Below are 14,145 nucleotides of genomic sequence, written 5' to 3'. Positions count from 1 at the left end.
ATTATCTACTATGGTTCCATTTTTTTATTGTTGATCAATGCATTCTAATTTGAATACTAAATTGTTTTATCTTTCTTCTCGATTAGTTAAGCTATGGACGGTAGCAGCAGAGACGACTATGATCAACAAGAGCTCATCTTCGACATCATACGCGACTCCCCGATCCTAGAAAATGAACCTACATATGACGGATCACAATATCTGAACGATTCCGGAGAGGGAATATTTGAGGATGAACAAAGATATGAAGGGCACACAAATAATTATATATATATGGCCTCTGGTGATCAATTAATACATGTATTGTTAGTGCAATTAATACATATATAAGGCCTCTAGTGATCAATTAACACCAAATCTTTCTTCTTTTAACCCTCCGGATCGAGCAAGTCTTCTACAACAATGGAAGTACGAGGCCCGGCCAAAGAGTTGCTACCTAGCATAAAGTACAACATCAATGAGATCAAACCAACTGGCGAACCACTTGCTCCTAAAAAGAATGTGGACAAATTTACTCGTCGGTGCGGATTTATTGTTAAGGACCAAATCCCGTTCTCCGTTCAAGAATGGAATAAGCCAAAGGGAGATCGAGGAATTAGTTTTGTCAATGATAGAGCAAAAGTTCTGCTTTGGGAAACGCTCATGTCACATTTCACCCTACCAGAGCATTTCACAGATGCAGAATGGCAGAAAGTCAAGAAGAGCGCTCTTCAGAAGATGGCCACAACATTCTACAACCATAAGAAAAGATTATGGGCCAACTACGAAGCAAAAGGAAAGTAGACTCCAGAATTCACTGGAGCACTGGAGAAGGCAAAAGATCACTGGGACTCTTGTGAAGTTCAAGGAATTGGAAGCAACTAAGGAACACTCGAGGAAAAACAAAATTAATGTTGCGAAAAAAGCACCACCATAAGCTAGGGCCAGGTGGCTACCAGATCGGCCAGCCTAAGTAGGATGCATCTGAGCAAGAGATGATTGCTGCAGGGGTCACTCCAAAAACATTGGGTTGGCCCGACAGGTGCAGGACTTGGTTTTATGCACATGGGGGAAAGTTGTACCCACAGACAGGGGAGATTATGGAGCAGGCAAGTCTTAAAGAAGCCTCCGACACTTTGATTGAAGCAATAGAAGAGGCTCAAACGGGGGCGTTCGAGCCTGAGAGAGAGAACAACGAGCTTATGTGCGCCCTGAAGAATCCTGAACACCTGGGACGAACACGAGGCAAAGGTGTTGTTCCATGGTATGAGGGTTTTGCGGAGTGGAACACCACTTAGAGAAGTCGTGCGAGAAAGAAGAAGCAGGAGGAGGAGCAGAAGAAACGGCAAGCAGACCGCCTTCTACAGGTAGAATCAAATCACGCGGAGTTCGCACTCACTTTCAGGCAGCAGCAGGAGCAGATCGACACACTTAGCCAGGAAAGGGCGTCTCAGCGGCAGCAGCAAGCAGATCTAGCATTGAATAGCACCGTCCCATCTATGCCGAAAAGAAGCATGGGTTCCACCCCGGCTGATGATGCACTATTGGCTAGATACCCCGTGGATGATGTCAAAAATGCGACACCTTGTGAGCTACACGTGAAACTAAAGAACATATCCATGAAGGTGGCGAACGACTATGCTTTACCAAATCCCCCTGAAGAAACCTTCCATGGAAACTAAAGAACATATCCATGAAGGTGGCCAACGGCTATGCTTTACCAAATCCCCCTCAAGCAACCTTCCATGGCAATCCGATTCCAGCTGGCTATGCTCGTGTCGGGGTGGATGAAGTGATGTCGGGATATAACGAGCTAGAGCTTGACATTCCTGGAGGTGATAACGAGCGCACACTAGGAGACGCCATACATCGTATCATTCTATGGAGAAAGGGTTGCATCATCTTTCCCAGGCCACCGACTCCTCCAAGTTTGCCGCGTCAGCCGACTCCTCCTCCAAGTCCGCCGTGTCAGTCGACTACAACCTACCCCGAGACGGAGCGCGATGCTAGTCCGCCACCGCGTTAGCTGACTCCACCCCCCCCCCCCCCCCGAGACGAAGCCCATCAGTGTGAGTCCGCCATATCGATCTCGGGCGCGTCAGCCTTCTCCAAAGCGTAAGAAAGCACCAAGCAAGAAACCCTCTCCTCCTGCCAAAAAGAAGTTGGCTTACGACATGACCATCGAGGAAAACAACGCTGAAGTGGATGCCCAAGTGAAGGCCTTTTTTGCGAAGAAACCGCCCCCGCCGCTAAACGAGAAAATACCCGAAGAAGTCATACAACACTTTGTGGATATGGATCGACGGCTGTGAAGAGAATGGACTTAGACTATGAGCGCTCTATTAAGAAGTCATATCATGCACAAAAAGACAAGGAGTCGAGCTCGAGACAAGCAGGTAGTAAAAAAAGTGAGAAAACTGTTCAGTTGGGAGAACAGGCAGTGCAATCGACCTCCCCGCTCACTGTACAATCACATGTGAGTACCGCCAATTAGCCGACGGTAATAACCGACACTCATAGAGAGATGGCTAGAGAGGCCGGTGTCACTGTTGAACAACTCGTAGGTATTGAGTCACGCCCAAGCTTCGAGCGGAGGAACTAGCATGGAAATATGTCCGCGGGAACCCTCTGGTCAGGCCTGAGGAGGTCCCGCTTCTACCAACGAAAATGCGCACATTGCATGACTGGTACCTGAAAGAAGTAAATAACGGGCGAGAGAGCCTCATGGTGAAAGTCAAGGCAGAGCATTACTTCCATGAAAAAGATGTGTGGGTTGACTTTCCAGAAATGTTTCAGTTATTCAATCAAGACGCACTCGACAAATCTCTCGTCAGTTGCTATTCTCTGTAAGTGATTTCTTTCTGTAATTTAAGTCTCTATCTGTGCTCGTTCGTTGCCTATAATTATCCTCACTATATTATTTTCGATGGTATTATGCAGAATAAAGATATATGAAATGAAAAGAGACCGAGTCTATGGCATTGGGTTCATTGACCTAAATACCGTTTATGAAGGGTGTATGGAAAATCAGCCCAACATGCATGCACAGAGAAAAGCTTACTACAAATTTTGAAGAAGCTAAATACCCAACCTGAAATAGTACTTCCTTGAACTTCGGGTGAGTGTTACTGTCTTGTACACTATAAATTCTATTTTGCTTACTATAATTAAGTTAATAAGTGTAGTTGATGAGTTATGCATCGCTTATACAAACGTGCGCGCATGTAGTTTTCACTGGATCCTGCTAGTTATTGAAGTTGACGAGGGAAAAGTTCAAGTACTGAACTCACTATCTATAGATCCTAAAGAATACCACAACGTGAGGTTGATGTTCGACGTGTAATTTCAATCATTATCACACTATGTCGGCCTCTTTAGTTTATTTTCTGATATCAACTAATTAATAACTCTTTTATTCATTTTCTTTTCCGGGAAGGGTTTGGGAAAAGTTCATCAAAGAGGTTCCCGAACCACCATGACAACCAAAACTGAAAGGGTGGCAACCAAAATAGTAGTAGCTACGTCCGCACATCTCTTTAATTCTAGTTTTAATACCATTATCATGCTTGATTAATTATTATCTGATTGAATTATATTCTCGTAAAGTGCATGAGGCAGGTGTCGGGGAATAATTTATGTGTATACTATGTTTGCGAGAACATTCGCATTATGACGTCCGAAAGTAGCAAAGATAAAAAAATCTTTGGGTACATAATAAACACTATTCACAATTCTTTTTATTATGATCTAATATATAGACACACATACACAACCAATATACTCATATTGATCTCCTTCTTTAATAAAGTTGACAGGGATGCGGGATAAGCTCTTAGCAACAGACAACATATGAGCACTTCAAGAGGAAATGTCGGGATTTTTGCTTGAGCAGATCATAAATCCCAATAGAGAATACCATTTCACCTAATGCCTGCATGTAATGATGTGCAAATTGTAGGAGAAATTGTATATACCAAATTGTGTGTATGTGTGTGTGTGTGTGAGAGAGAGAGAGAGAAATTCTATGTTATATGTTTGGTTCTGCGAATTCTGTTATATATGTACGACGTGTATGGTCGTCGACGAGGACGACCTTGGGGGTAGCGTAAAATATGTTTGAAATGAAAAAAAATTAAATGGAAAACAAAAATTAAAAGAAAAAATAAATCATAAACCCTTAAATAAACCATAAACCCCTAAACCCCTAAACCTTTTAGTCCTGGTTGGTGTCACCAACCGGGACTAAAGGACCCCTAGCCCCCGGCGCGGGCTTGTACCACGTGGTGAGCCTTTGGTCTCGGGTCGTGACGAACCGGAAGGCCCTCATGAAGCGGGACTAATGGCCAATTCTGCACTAGTGTTACTCTTCTCTTTGTCAATTGACCGTTTTTTTAATATGAATCTTCTAAGACGCCTTTTGGATTTGTAGGTCATTGGTTGAGCGAGAGGTAGCTTGGGGTAATTTCAACTAGCTTTCCTTCATTTTCCTCGGTTAAATACCACGTTGTTGTCTTTGTTATTGTAGGCCACATTGTAGCCTCCTTCAAAATAGTTGGCATCCCCACTGTAAGTCATAATGTCATATTCTTTAGAAGCCCCCGAAGAAGCTACATATATGTACTCTGCTGTTTCAAACTTTCAGTAGTATGGTGAGATTGGAATTGAGAAGATGCATGAAATATACTGGTTTTCATTTTGAAATGTGTCACTCAGATAAATATCGCACACATGTTTTCATTTTATTATATCTCTCTAAATTATTGTTGAGTTCCGCTGCAACACGTGGGTATCTTCTAGTAATACTGGTTTAGAAACTCTTGCGGAGCAACATATTAATCAATTAATTAAGGTAATTACAGTTACATGATAGAAAGAGAAGAAGAACATAAATCCAAGGCTTTCTAAAAAACCGGAAGGAAACATGTTGGAAATAAGCCGACTTGCATAATTACAGTCGCCAACAGTAGTTCCCCGGAAGTTGGGATGGCGTATGCACACAGGGCATTCAGTTTCTAACTTAGCAATAATATTACATGCATATGCAGCATATACACCGAGCATATACTCCATATGACAATTAATATATGGTAAGTGCTTACTCTATATACGTACCCAACAAAGGTCAAAATCTAATTACTTGATCAGTAGATTAATTAATTGGTGTGACCTCGGCTGTGAGTACTCTTCTAGGCTCACTCCTGAGTATTCTTCTCGTTGTTCTCCGACGAGGAAATGCCGATGCCAACCTGCAGCCACGACAGCGACTCTCCGGCCACTTTCATGTCCTTGAGGTCGCTGACCTTGGCCCTCTTCGCACTGGTGCTGTCAGCCTCGTCCTCCGTGGCCGTGCCGCCTCCGGCAGCCGCGTCATTGCGGCTGCTCGTCCCGGTCTTGTTCACGTGGCTGGCGTTGCTGTGCCTCGTCCAGGACTGCACATACATGGACGCCGGCGCGTTGAGGCAGAGCGGGATATCGTTGAGCTCGGCGGCCTGTCTGGTGGCGATCGCCTCAGCCGACGGATTTGTTGGCACGTTGAGGTCAAGGATTCGCTGGTCGGCCGTGTCGAACATCGGGCGGCCGAGGGTGAGATGGTGGCACATGGCCGCCATGAGGTGATCGGGAACGACGGGCTGGAGCTTGGCGGGGTCCGTCGCGCTGGAGGTGAGCCAGTGGCACCGCTTGTGGCCCCCGAGCGCTTGCCCCGACGTGAACACGCGGTGGCAGATGGAGCATTCGTGCACCTTCCCCTTCTTCTTGAACGGAGAGAAGGCGGCTGGTGCCGGCGCTGCATCAGCGATCGGCATGATGGCCATTTCCGTCGCTGCTGTGGGCACACCGACCTCGCCGGCGCCAACACTCGTCGCCTTGCCGCTGGCATTGGCATCGAGGTTACCCGTCCTTCCTTCTGCAGTGCTGGTATCTCCTACAACCTCAGGGATGGCCTTGGTGTTGTCGTGTAGAGCAGCCGATGCCATAGTCTGTTGGTGGGTAGTCTCATTGCGGCTGCTTTCAAGCTTGGCGGCGAAGCACCCTTTAACTTTCTTGTGGCTGGCACGGTGCCCACCGAGAGCCTGGTGTGAGGTGAACACCTTCTTGCACGCCTTGCATTCAAACAAGCCCCGTGGGACGGTTGGCACGTGTTGCGCCACTACTACCTGAGGCGCAGAAAACTTGAACTGCGCTGTCATGGGAGGAATGATCGAGAGCGGTTGTGGCACCAAGAGCCTATTCCTTTCTTCGTCCTTGCTTGCTGATGCAGATGACTCTTGGTCGGCGTTCACATGGACTGCTGGTTGTGTGACACGAGACGATGAGAGCATGACGAGGCAATTGGCAAGGTCCTCCTCCTCGCTCGATGGGGCCGGTTGCTGGACTTCCGCTATGGCACCGCTTCCGACAACCATTACCTTGGCGCGGCGTGAGCGTTTCCCCTTGGACCATCCGGAGGCCAACGCCAGGTCCCCTTCCTCCTCCTCGACCTCCTCTATGCCTTCGTCGGTGTTATTATGCAATGGTGACGACGAACGAAGTGAGCCATCCAAATCATCATCCTCGTCAAAACTGCACCTTCCGTGGTCCAGCAACGACTTCCACGATGTGAACTCCTTCCCGCAATTCTCGCACACCCGACAGTTCCGTAGGCGTCCAGGGTTGGCGCGGAGCCCGTACATGCGTTTGGTCGTCGTCGGCGACGGGCTCCCCGCCTCGGACGATTCGCCGACACCACCGCCATCATCATCGAAGGCGTCCTCAGCGGCTAGCGCGTCGTCCGCGATCCCATGCGCCCTCATGTGCCCGCCGAGCGCCCGTCCGCACATGAACCCCTTCTTGCACACCTTGCAATGGTGCTTGTAGACCTGGGGCGCCGGCGGTGGGGGAGGAGGCGGGCGCGGTGGCGCCGGGATCAGCTGCATCTGCGCCACCGGCTGCTGGTTCTCCATGACCATGGCCATGATGGGTCGGCGTTCGTTCGGGCAGTGGCGCGCATTAGGAGGGGAGCTAGGACCGGATATTGGTGGCTCGTGGCCCGTATATATCTGCATGCCACTACTAAAGATAGTGGTGCAGTGAACTAGAATAGACATGGGATTGCTTTAGCTTGTACGGCTGCAATGGCTCCGTACCGACTTGCCCCTGCATGCGCGGGGAAGATTCGTTCTCGTGTGTACGATTGACGCGCGCGCCAAGAAAAAGTACTATAGCTTTTTTTTTTTTTGAGACAAAAAAAAAAGTACTATAGCTTGCATGCATCATCCACCCGCAAAAAAAGGAAAAAAAATGCATGCATCCGGGGCTGCGTTGGCCCATGGGCTAATCAACCAAGGTTTTTATTTTTTTAGTGGACTGGGCTCGGTTGAAAACCAAGTCATTTGAAGCCCAAACCTTCCCAAAAAAAATTGAAGCCCAAACCAACTAGCGATTGAATGAAGAGACTACAGCGGATCCAGATCGACCAGCCACCGGCGTAGCTCGACGGACCACCGCCACGCATCCCCCTCCTCTGCTCCGTTCGTGCTCCCTGCGCTGCGCACCGCCGCGGCCAGCGCACACTCAACCTCCTCCCCTCTCACGCTCCCCTCGACGGCTGGCGTACGCTGGGTTGAGTTACATCTCTCGTCTCTGGCTGTGGACGCTGCGCGAACCGCACTCGCCTCCCTCTCCGCCCCAGCGCTTGCCCCAATAAACGCACGCACCTGCCTCCGCCTCACTCCGTCCGCGACCTCGGCAGGCAACGCCGGCGGCCAGCGACGACGAACGACGAATCCCTAGCGCCCGCCCTCCGTCGTGGCCCTGCCTCCGTGCCCTCCTGCATCTGCACCACTCCGTCGCGACCCTGCGTGCGACGGTGAGCAGTCCCGCCGAGAGGACGACCTCCGCAGCGGCGCAAAGGTGAGTTTTTCTCCCCTATCACTCGGAATCACTTGTGTGGTATATTTTTCCCAGGCACTTCTCCAGTTTGGTAACCCTAGAACGGATGTCTCGGACTGAGGAGGAGTTTGTGAGATGTTAACATATTCTTGCTTCCTTTTGTGTATGCAAAGAAATGATTGTTGTTTCATTGCGCCAATCATTTGTGTCACTTCTTATTGAGTTTATTTGTGGGGAAATTCTGTCGAAATTTCTAGAAATCATGGCAGATTGGCCAAAATCGCCAAGTTAAGATTTTGGCCAATTTTTGGAACTGCCCACAAAACTTGATTTTTTTAACATAAAAGTAGCATGTTCTTCTGAGTTTATCGTGAGTGAATAAAGGAAGTTCGAGGTGTTACAAGAAAACAGTGTGTTGTTCCAATTTCAGCTCATTTTATGCCAGTGAAAGAAAATTTTCAATCTGAAGTTTTCGTCCATTCAAATTCAGATTCCGATCAAAATGTCACACTGCGCAGAAAAATCTGAAAAAGCTACTACATACATTCAAATATATATTCATGTGAGTGTGCTGTTCAAATTTCAGCCAATTTGGAGTTACGGTTGAAGAGAAACTAGCTCAGCCGTCACAATGAATGAGAGGAGAGAGAGGGAAGTGTCAACAAGGTCATTGGAGGTGTGAGATCAGATTACCGAGAAACCTGTTGAAACTGAAATAGGGCATTTTATCAAATGGGCAAAGTAAAGTGGGGTATTTCATCCATGTCAAAGTAAATAGGCCTTCTAGGCAAGTGGCAGAGTAAGGTGGGTCATTTTAGCAAATATCCAATACTTGTTCGCCCAGCACACTGTTTCTATTCAATAGGGAGCCGCTGCCGGGGCAGCACAGACCTGCTACACCAAGCATTGTTTTGGGTCCTCTCCCCCTAAAATTCTAGCTTTATAGGAGGAGCAACGGTCGCCCTTTTAAGTCGTGATTTGTCTCCCACAATCAACGTGGGACTAAACCCAACAGCAGCCGCTGCGCCAGATCTTGAATCCGCCACCTGTGAGGACCGTCGAGTGCCACCTCTCCGAATCAGCGGCTTCTGCATCAAAATCTTTTCTCCAGTGAGCTCCATGGCCGCCAGGCAGCCAACCGCAGGAGAAGGCTCCTCCTCAGCAATACGGAACACCTGTGGGTATGGTTTCAGATCCAGCAACGCCCACCTACATCGTCAGTTTATAATTAGCCGCCGAGCCCATCACGGGATCACCTCGTCTGCTTCCCTCCTTTGTCTTTGGTCCTACCAGATGTGATTGGTTGCTTGTTCGTGAATCACGAGGTGCTGGCTTTTTTGTATTTATTTCACAATTTGGTGAGTACTGGGTATTGAGCGACCTCAAATCTATGTGAAAGAAGATGAAGTATAAATTTCAAAGTTGAATGTGAGTATATGACAACCCAACATGATTTTGAATTGGGTTGTGGTTTCATTGCCTTGCAGAGATTTTGTTGGCAATCAAACAAAAAATGCATTTTCTTGGTCAACTTTTTATAGTTAACTCTGTTCCAAAGGTCAGGTCTGCATTTAATTGTCATTTTGTTGTAATGCTACTTCATTGGTTGTTATTTTTTTATTGGGGTAATATATTAATACCAAGTACACCCATGCACACAGCCAAATATTTAAAAAGAAAAAAGGACATAACCTCGCCGAAGAAATCAGCAGCTTGCAACAGCAGAGCATCGACATCAATCAACGCTTGATTGGTTGTTAAAGCCACAGAAAGTTCACAGCCAAATATTAAAAAAGAAAAAAGGACATAACCTCGCCGAAGAAATCAGCAGCTTGCAACAGCAGAGCATCGACATCAATCAACGCTTGATTGGTTGTTAAAGCCACAGAAAGTTCAATCTAGGATACTTGATGGGATTGATTTTTCAGAAGGTGCTACAAGCTGTTTGTAACCATATCCATCATTTTCTGAAAGTATAATCATTCATCTAACCGACATGCAAATGTTCACTTATGATCGTTTAGTTTAGTTTGTTAGATGTGTGTTTGACTCTGACCCCACCACCTTGGGGGTTTGGTTTAGATTTTATGGAGACAGATTTGATTTTGGATTGGGTAATGGCCCTTGTCCGTGTGCTGTTGAGTTGGACAACCTAAATTGGAATTCGATAACCATCTGTCTGGAGCTCCATTGCTCCAGCCACTAGGTACTGCAGCTAGAGCAGCAGTTTTTTCTTAAACATTCTAGTTCAGATTAGGTTTGTGCTACCCTTGGCTAAGCGTATGTTTGGACGGAGATCTCATGTTGAGGTGGTAAAATTGATGACCAGCAAGAAGTGAGCCCAGCCCAGTGTAATTCCTTAGTTAGATTTACTGCTGGTTTGTCAGTTTGTCCAATTGAATGTTTCTTCCTTGATTCCACTTTCATTGTAAGTCTCGTATTTAACAAGTTATTGCTTCATTAGTAGCAGCATGGTAAATCCGCTGAATTGATCTGTTCAGATAATAAAGATGGACGAGGTCACACAAGCCGTTGAAAACCTGAAAAGTGAATGGAGCCAAGCAGTTGCACAGCTTGAGGTGTGCATTGCTGCAATTGAATCCTGTGGGAAGATGGGGAAAGGGACAGAAGAAGCAATGTCTCTTCCTAGGTTGAACGGTTCTGCACAGGATGCACTGCAATTGCTGAATGCACTGCAATGCAGGCTTGATCTTCTGGCAGAGCAGCTACCCACTTTTGAAGAAGTTCAGTCTGGACAGGCAACCTTAGGGTCATGGAAGGAACAGTATCAGAGGTATTCTGTTCTTAGAGCTCATTTTATTTGCTCTGTTTCTTTAGTTTTTGTATACATCTGACCTTTTGTTTTCAGGCTGCGTGCGGCCCTGAGGAGTGCTAACTTACAAGCAAAAGTGAACATTGGAAAAGCTGCTCAAGAAGAGGTGTGTGATTTTTTTTTCAGAGTATGCTCCATTAGTTTGATATACTCCATCCATACAATAATATAAGACATTGTTGCAAGCTATGTTAGCTTGCAAAAACGTCTTATATTATGGGACGGAGAAGTACTTTATTACCTGAGCAATACTAGCTTGCCTGTAATTTAAGGTGCTCTCACATTCTAATTTTGCTCTCTCTAGAGGGAGCTTCTTCTGGGAGGTGGAGAAGAGTCCACTGTTCGGAGGCGTAATCTCCAGTAAGTTGATCAAATGAGGTCTTTGTATTGTTGGTATATTTTTGAAATATTTGAGACATTAGTTGTAGAATGTGTTTGTGATCTGTTCAGTTTCACGGGAATTTATTGCAAGTGTAGAATTCGTGAAGGCCTCCAAAGGTTGTGAATTTTCAGTTCTAACGGAACAGGTCTACTCTATTGAGAAAGTCTATTTAACTCCTTGAATTATGGAACTGGTTATTTAACCCTCACATATGGCCATTAGTGGTTTGGATTAGTGGTTCTGCTGACATGGAGGTGGTTTTGCCACACTGGCAACTTATATGATGGGATATTTGCCATGGTGACATCCAGTCAATAATCAGCAACAAATAAAAAAAATGTACCTCTTCTCTTCTTCTCCTTCATCCTGTTCTGTTCACTTGCCCGCCCCATCGCCAGCAGAACTCCCATGAATGTCATGCTCAGTTGAACTGCAGGGAGCAACTGTAACTACATGAGAAAACTCAAGATTTTGTAGGATTTATGCCGCCCCAAGCACATGTCTTGCCTAGAAGAATGCAGATATACTATTCCGTTTTATTGAGAATTTCTGTAATGGATGCCATATTTTTTGAAGGTGGATACGTCAGTTACCCATGATAAATGACGGAGAATCTGAAGTAACTGAATCCAAACAAGAATTATTGAAATAGGCACATGCTAAAAAAGAACATAAAATAGTAAAATACACAAATTTGCCAACGACTCCTGTGCTTGAGGAAGAGCTTGGCTGCTAAAGGGATCAACAAGCTTGTTCGCAAAATAGGCGCAGCCAGGCAGGTGTGGTTGGCTTCTACAGTGAGTGTTGCAAGGTTGGAAGTTGGAGTCATTGAGACAGTCGGTGTGCATAGGGTGCGACAGGCAGCTGGCATGTTGGGAATGTGTCACATAGCAGCAGCAGCCACTGCCGTGCATAGTTAATCAATCAATGATCTCACCTCTTTCTATGCAGACAGTGTGGTACTCACTGGGGATGCTTGGAGATTGGCAGTGGATGTGTGCAGTGATGGAGGGTTATGTCCCTATGGGTGACTGGCATGGTGATGTTCACCACCATATGGAGAGAACAGGGATAAAGATAACTTTCCTTAGTTGAACTATGAAATGTGGTCAAGAAATTAGAAATCGTTGTGTTGATGTAACTCATTTATATGACCTCGAAATGTTGCACCAATTAAAGAATCGCCTGCTATATTTGTTCTTTCATTCTGTAATTTCTGTTTATACAATGAACATGAACCTTCTAAATGATGTAGGACAAAGGCTGGGATGACATCCGCTGCAGAAAGTATTACTGAGAGCCTCCGTAGGTCTCGGCAGTTGATGGTTCAGGTTAGCACGCCTCCGTAGGAGTATCTCATATGCTAATGATTTTCTGGTCGTAAGTTCAGAAGTAATTTATTATAGATGTTTTGACAGGAAGTGGAAAGAAGTGCTAATACCTTGTCAACTTTTGGTAAGTTTTCCTGTGATTAAGCCTGTGCCTACGATGCTCGCTTGTAAGGTTCTGTACATTTAAGCGTGTGACGAACCTGATGATAATTACTCACTTATTCATCCCGAGAAAGGATCTTGGCTATGAACAAAAATGGATCACTAGCTTGTGCAGCAAATTGAATGAAACTTTCGTGCGAAGTAAACATTTCAGTCTGGTGTTCATTTACTGTTATGGAAAACTTGGAGTACTAAGGAACCATGGCACAGTCATGTGCTTCAAGTTTTCCATATGAATAACTACTCTTTTTCTGCCATTTTAATGCATTTCCAGACCTATCAAGGCCAAGTTGCTGGCTAATTTTAATTTCTTTTTATGCAGATGAATCGACAAGTGTTCTCCGAAAGGCTGAAGGTGAGTATCAAGGGCACCGCTCTTTGCTGATGCGCACCCGTGGTTTGCTCTCCATGATGCAACGACAAGATGTTCTCGATAGGTATGTAGCATCAATCTTTTGTAGAACTCAGAACCAGCCTTATTACCAATTGTTTACAATGTGGTCGTACCGTCTTCGTTCTGGCCTTTCAGTCGAACAAAAAGAAGTGGAACAAATGGGTTTAACTCCTGTCGTGCTAAGCATTTGGTTTCCGTCCGCAGGACAAGTTTCTGCTTTTGTAACAACAATACTGCCTGGACCATGCCAGTTTCTAACTATTATCTGTTCCAGGATCATCCTAACCATTGGGTTCCTCGTGTTCTCCTTGGCGGTTCTGTACGTTGTCTCAAGACGTATTGGCCTGTTGACACTGCAAAGGAAGCTGGCTGATGCTATCAGATCAGGCTCAGTATCAGCTGGAGACATCTTGGCTAAAGTACAGGAGGGACCTGCCCCAACAGATGGTCCTCCCATCTATGATGAACTGTGATTTTACTTCCACCCATTGTTTGTACATGAGCTTACAACCAGAAGCAAGCGTACCTTTCAGAGTTCTTATTTCTTAGTAGTACATGTTGCCTAAAGTAACTTTTGCCCAAAAGGGCTATACTGGTGCATTGACCTGCTGTTAGACTTGAGTTGAAGTCGGAGTATGCTTTATGTTGCTTCCATCAAGCCCCGAAACTCTGTACAGTTGTTATGCATTTTTTTTCTCTCTACATTATCTGGGACATATACTACATTACTCCCTCCAATCCATATTACTTGTTGCTGCTTATATTATGGGAGTATTACTATTATGGGAAAAGCAAAGTTCGTTCACATATATTATGAGTGTTTTTTTAGTACAGTACTAAAACCTATATTCAGGTCGATGAGGTGTACAACTATATTCTAAAATAGTAAGGGAAACGCTTAGCCTCACCCGGCTGATGGCTGATCGCTCGTCAACCGCCTCTGTGACTGCCCGATCTGATTTTTGATCGAGGGGCACACAACAATCCTACCACACAAATTGGTTTTGCAACATTGTCATCGTTGCAGGACACCCAAATGCAACCGTAGTCCCACTTAAATTACTTTAATGGGCTCCCATTGAACCGGAAATAAATTAAACGGGCTATCCCACTTATCCCATTGGGAACCCACCTCAGCTCACCAGCTCCTTCCGATAGGTTTCTCTGTAGACAGAGAGGTCAGAGGAGGCGCCGT

The 14,145-nt window shown here is 45.7% G+C and overlaps 2 protein-coding genes across 2 annotated transcripts; one reads left to right on the top strand and one right to left on the bottom strand.

Moving 5' to 3' along the window:
* Nucleotides 1-4,852: 4,852 nt before the first annotated feature.
* On the bottom strand, nt 4,853-6,967 carry LOC123134315 (uncharacterized). The gene has a single exon (XM_044553585.1). The coding sequence runs from the start codon at nt 6,930-6,932 to the stop codon at nt 5,172-5,174; it is 1,761 nt and encodes a 586-aa protein (XP_044409520.1). The 5' UTR covers nt 6,933-6,967; the 3' UTR covers nt 4,853-5,171.
* A 452-nt stretch (nt 6,968-7,419) lies between these two features.
* Nucleotides 7,420-13,673, top strand: LOC123137691 (uncharacterized). The gene is made up of 8 exons (XM_044557526.1): nt 7,420-7,869; nt 10,350-10,642; nt 10,718-10,787; nt 10,986-11,041; nt 12,319-12,394; nt 12,482-12,518; nt 12,879-12,993; nt 13,225-13,673. Exons 2-8 carry the CDS (start codon nt 10,359-10,361, stop codon nt 13,421-13,423), a joined length of 837 nt encoding a protein of 278 aa, XP_044413461.1. The 5' UTR covers nt 7,420-7,869; nt 10,350-10,358; the 3' UTR covers nt 13,424-13,673.
* The last annotated feature ends 472 nt before the right edge of the window (nt 13,674-14,145 follow it).

The sequence above is a fragment of the Triticum aestivum genome, chromosome 6B, assembly GCF_018294505.1.
Source record: "Triticum aestivum cultivar Chinese Spring chromosome 6B, IWGSC CS RefSeq v2.1, whole genome shotgun sequence".
Lineage (NCBI taxonomy): Eukaryota > Viridiplantae > Streptophyta > Magnoliopsida > Poales > Poaceae > Triticum > Triticum aestivum.
The sequence above is the reverse complement of the archived record's forward strand: the minus strand, read 5'-3'. Positions and strand labels throughout refer to the sequence as shown.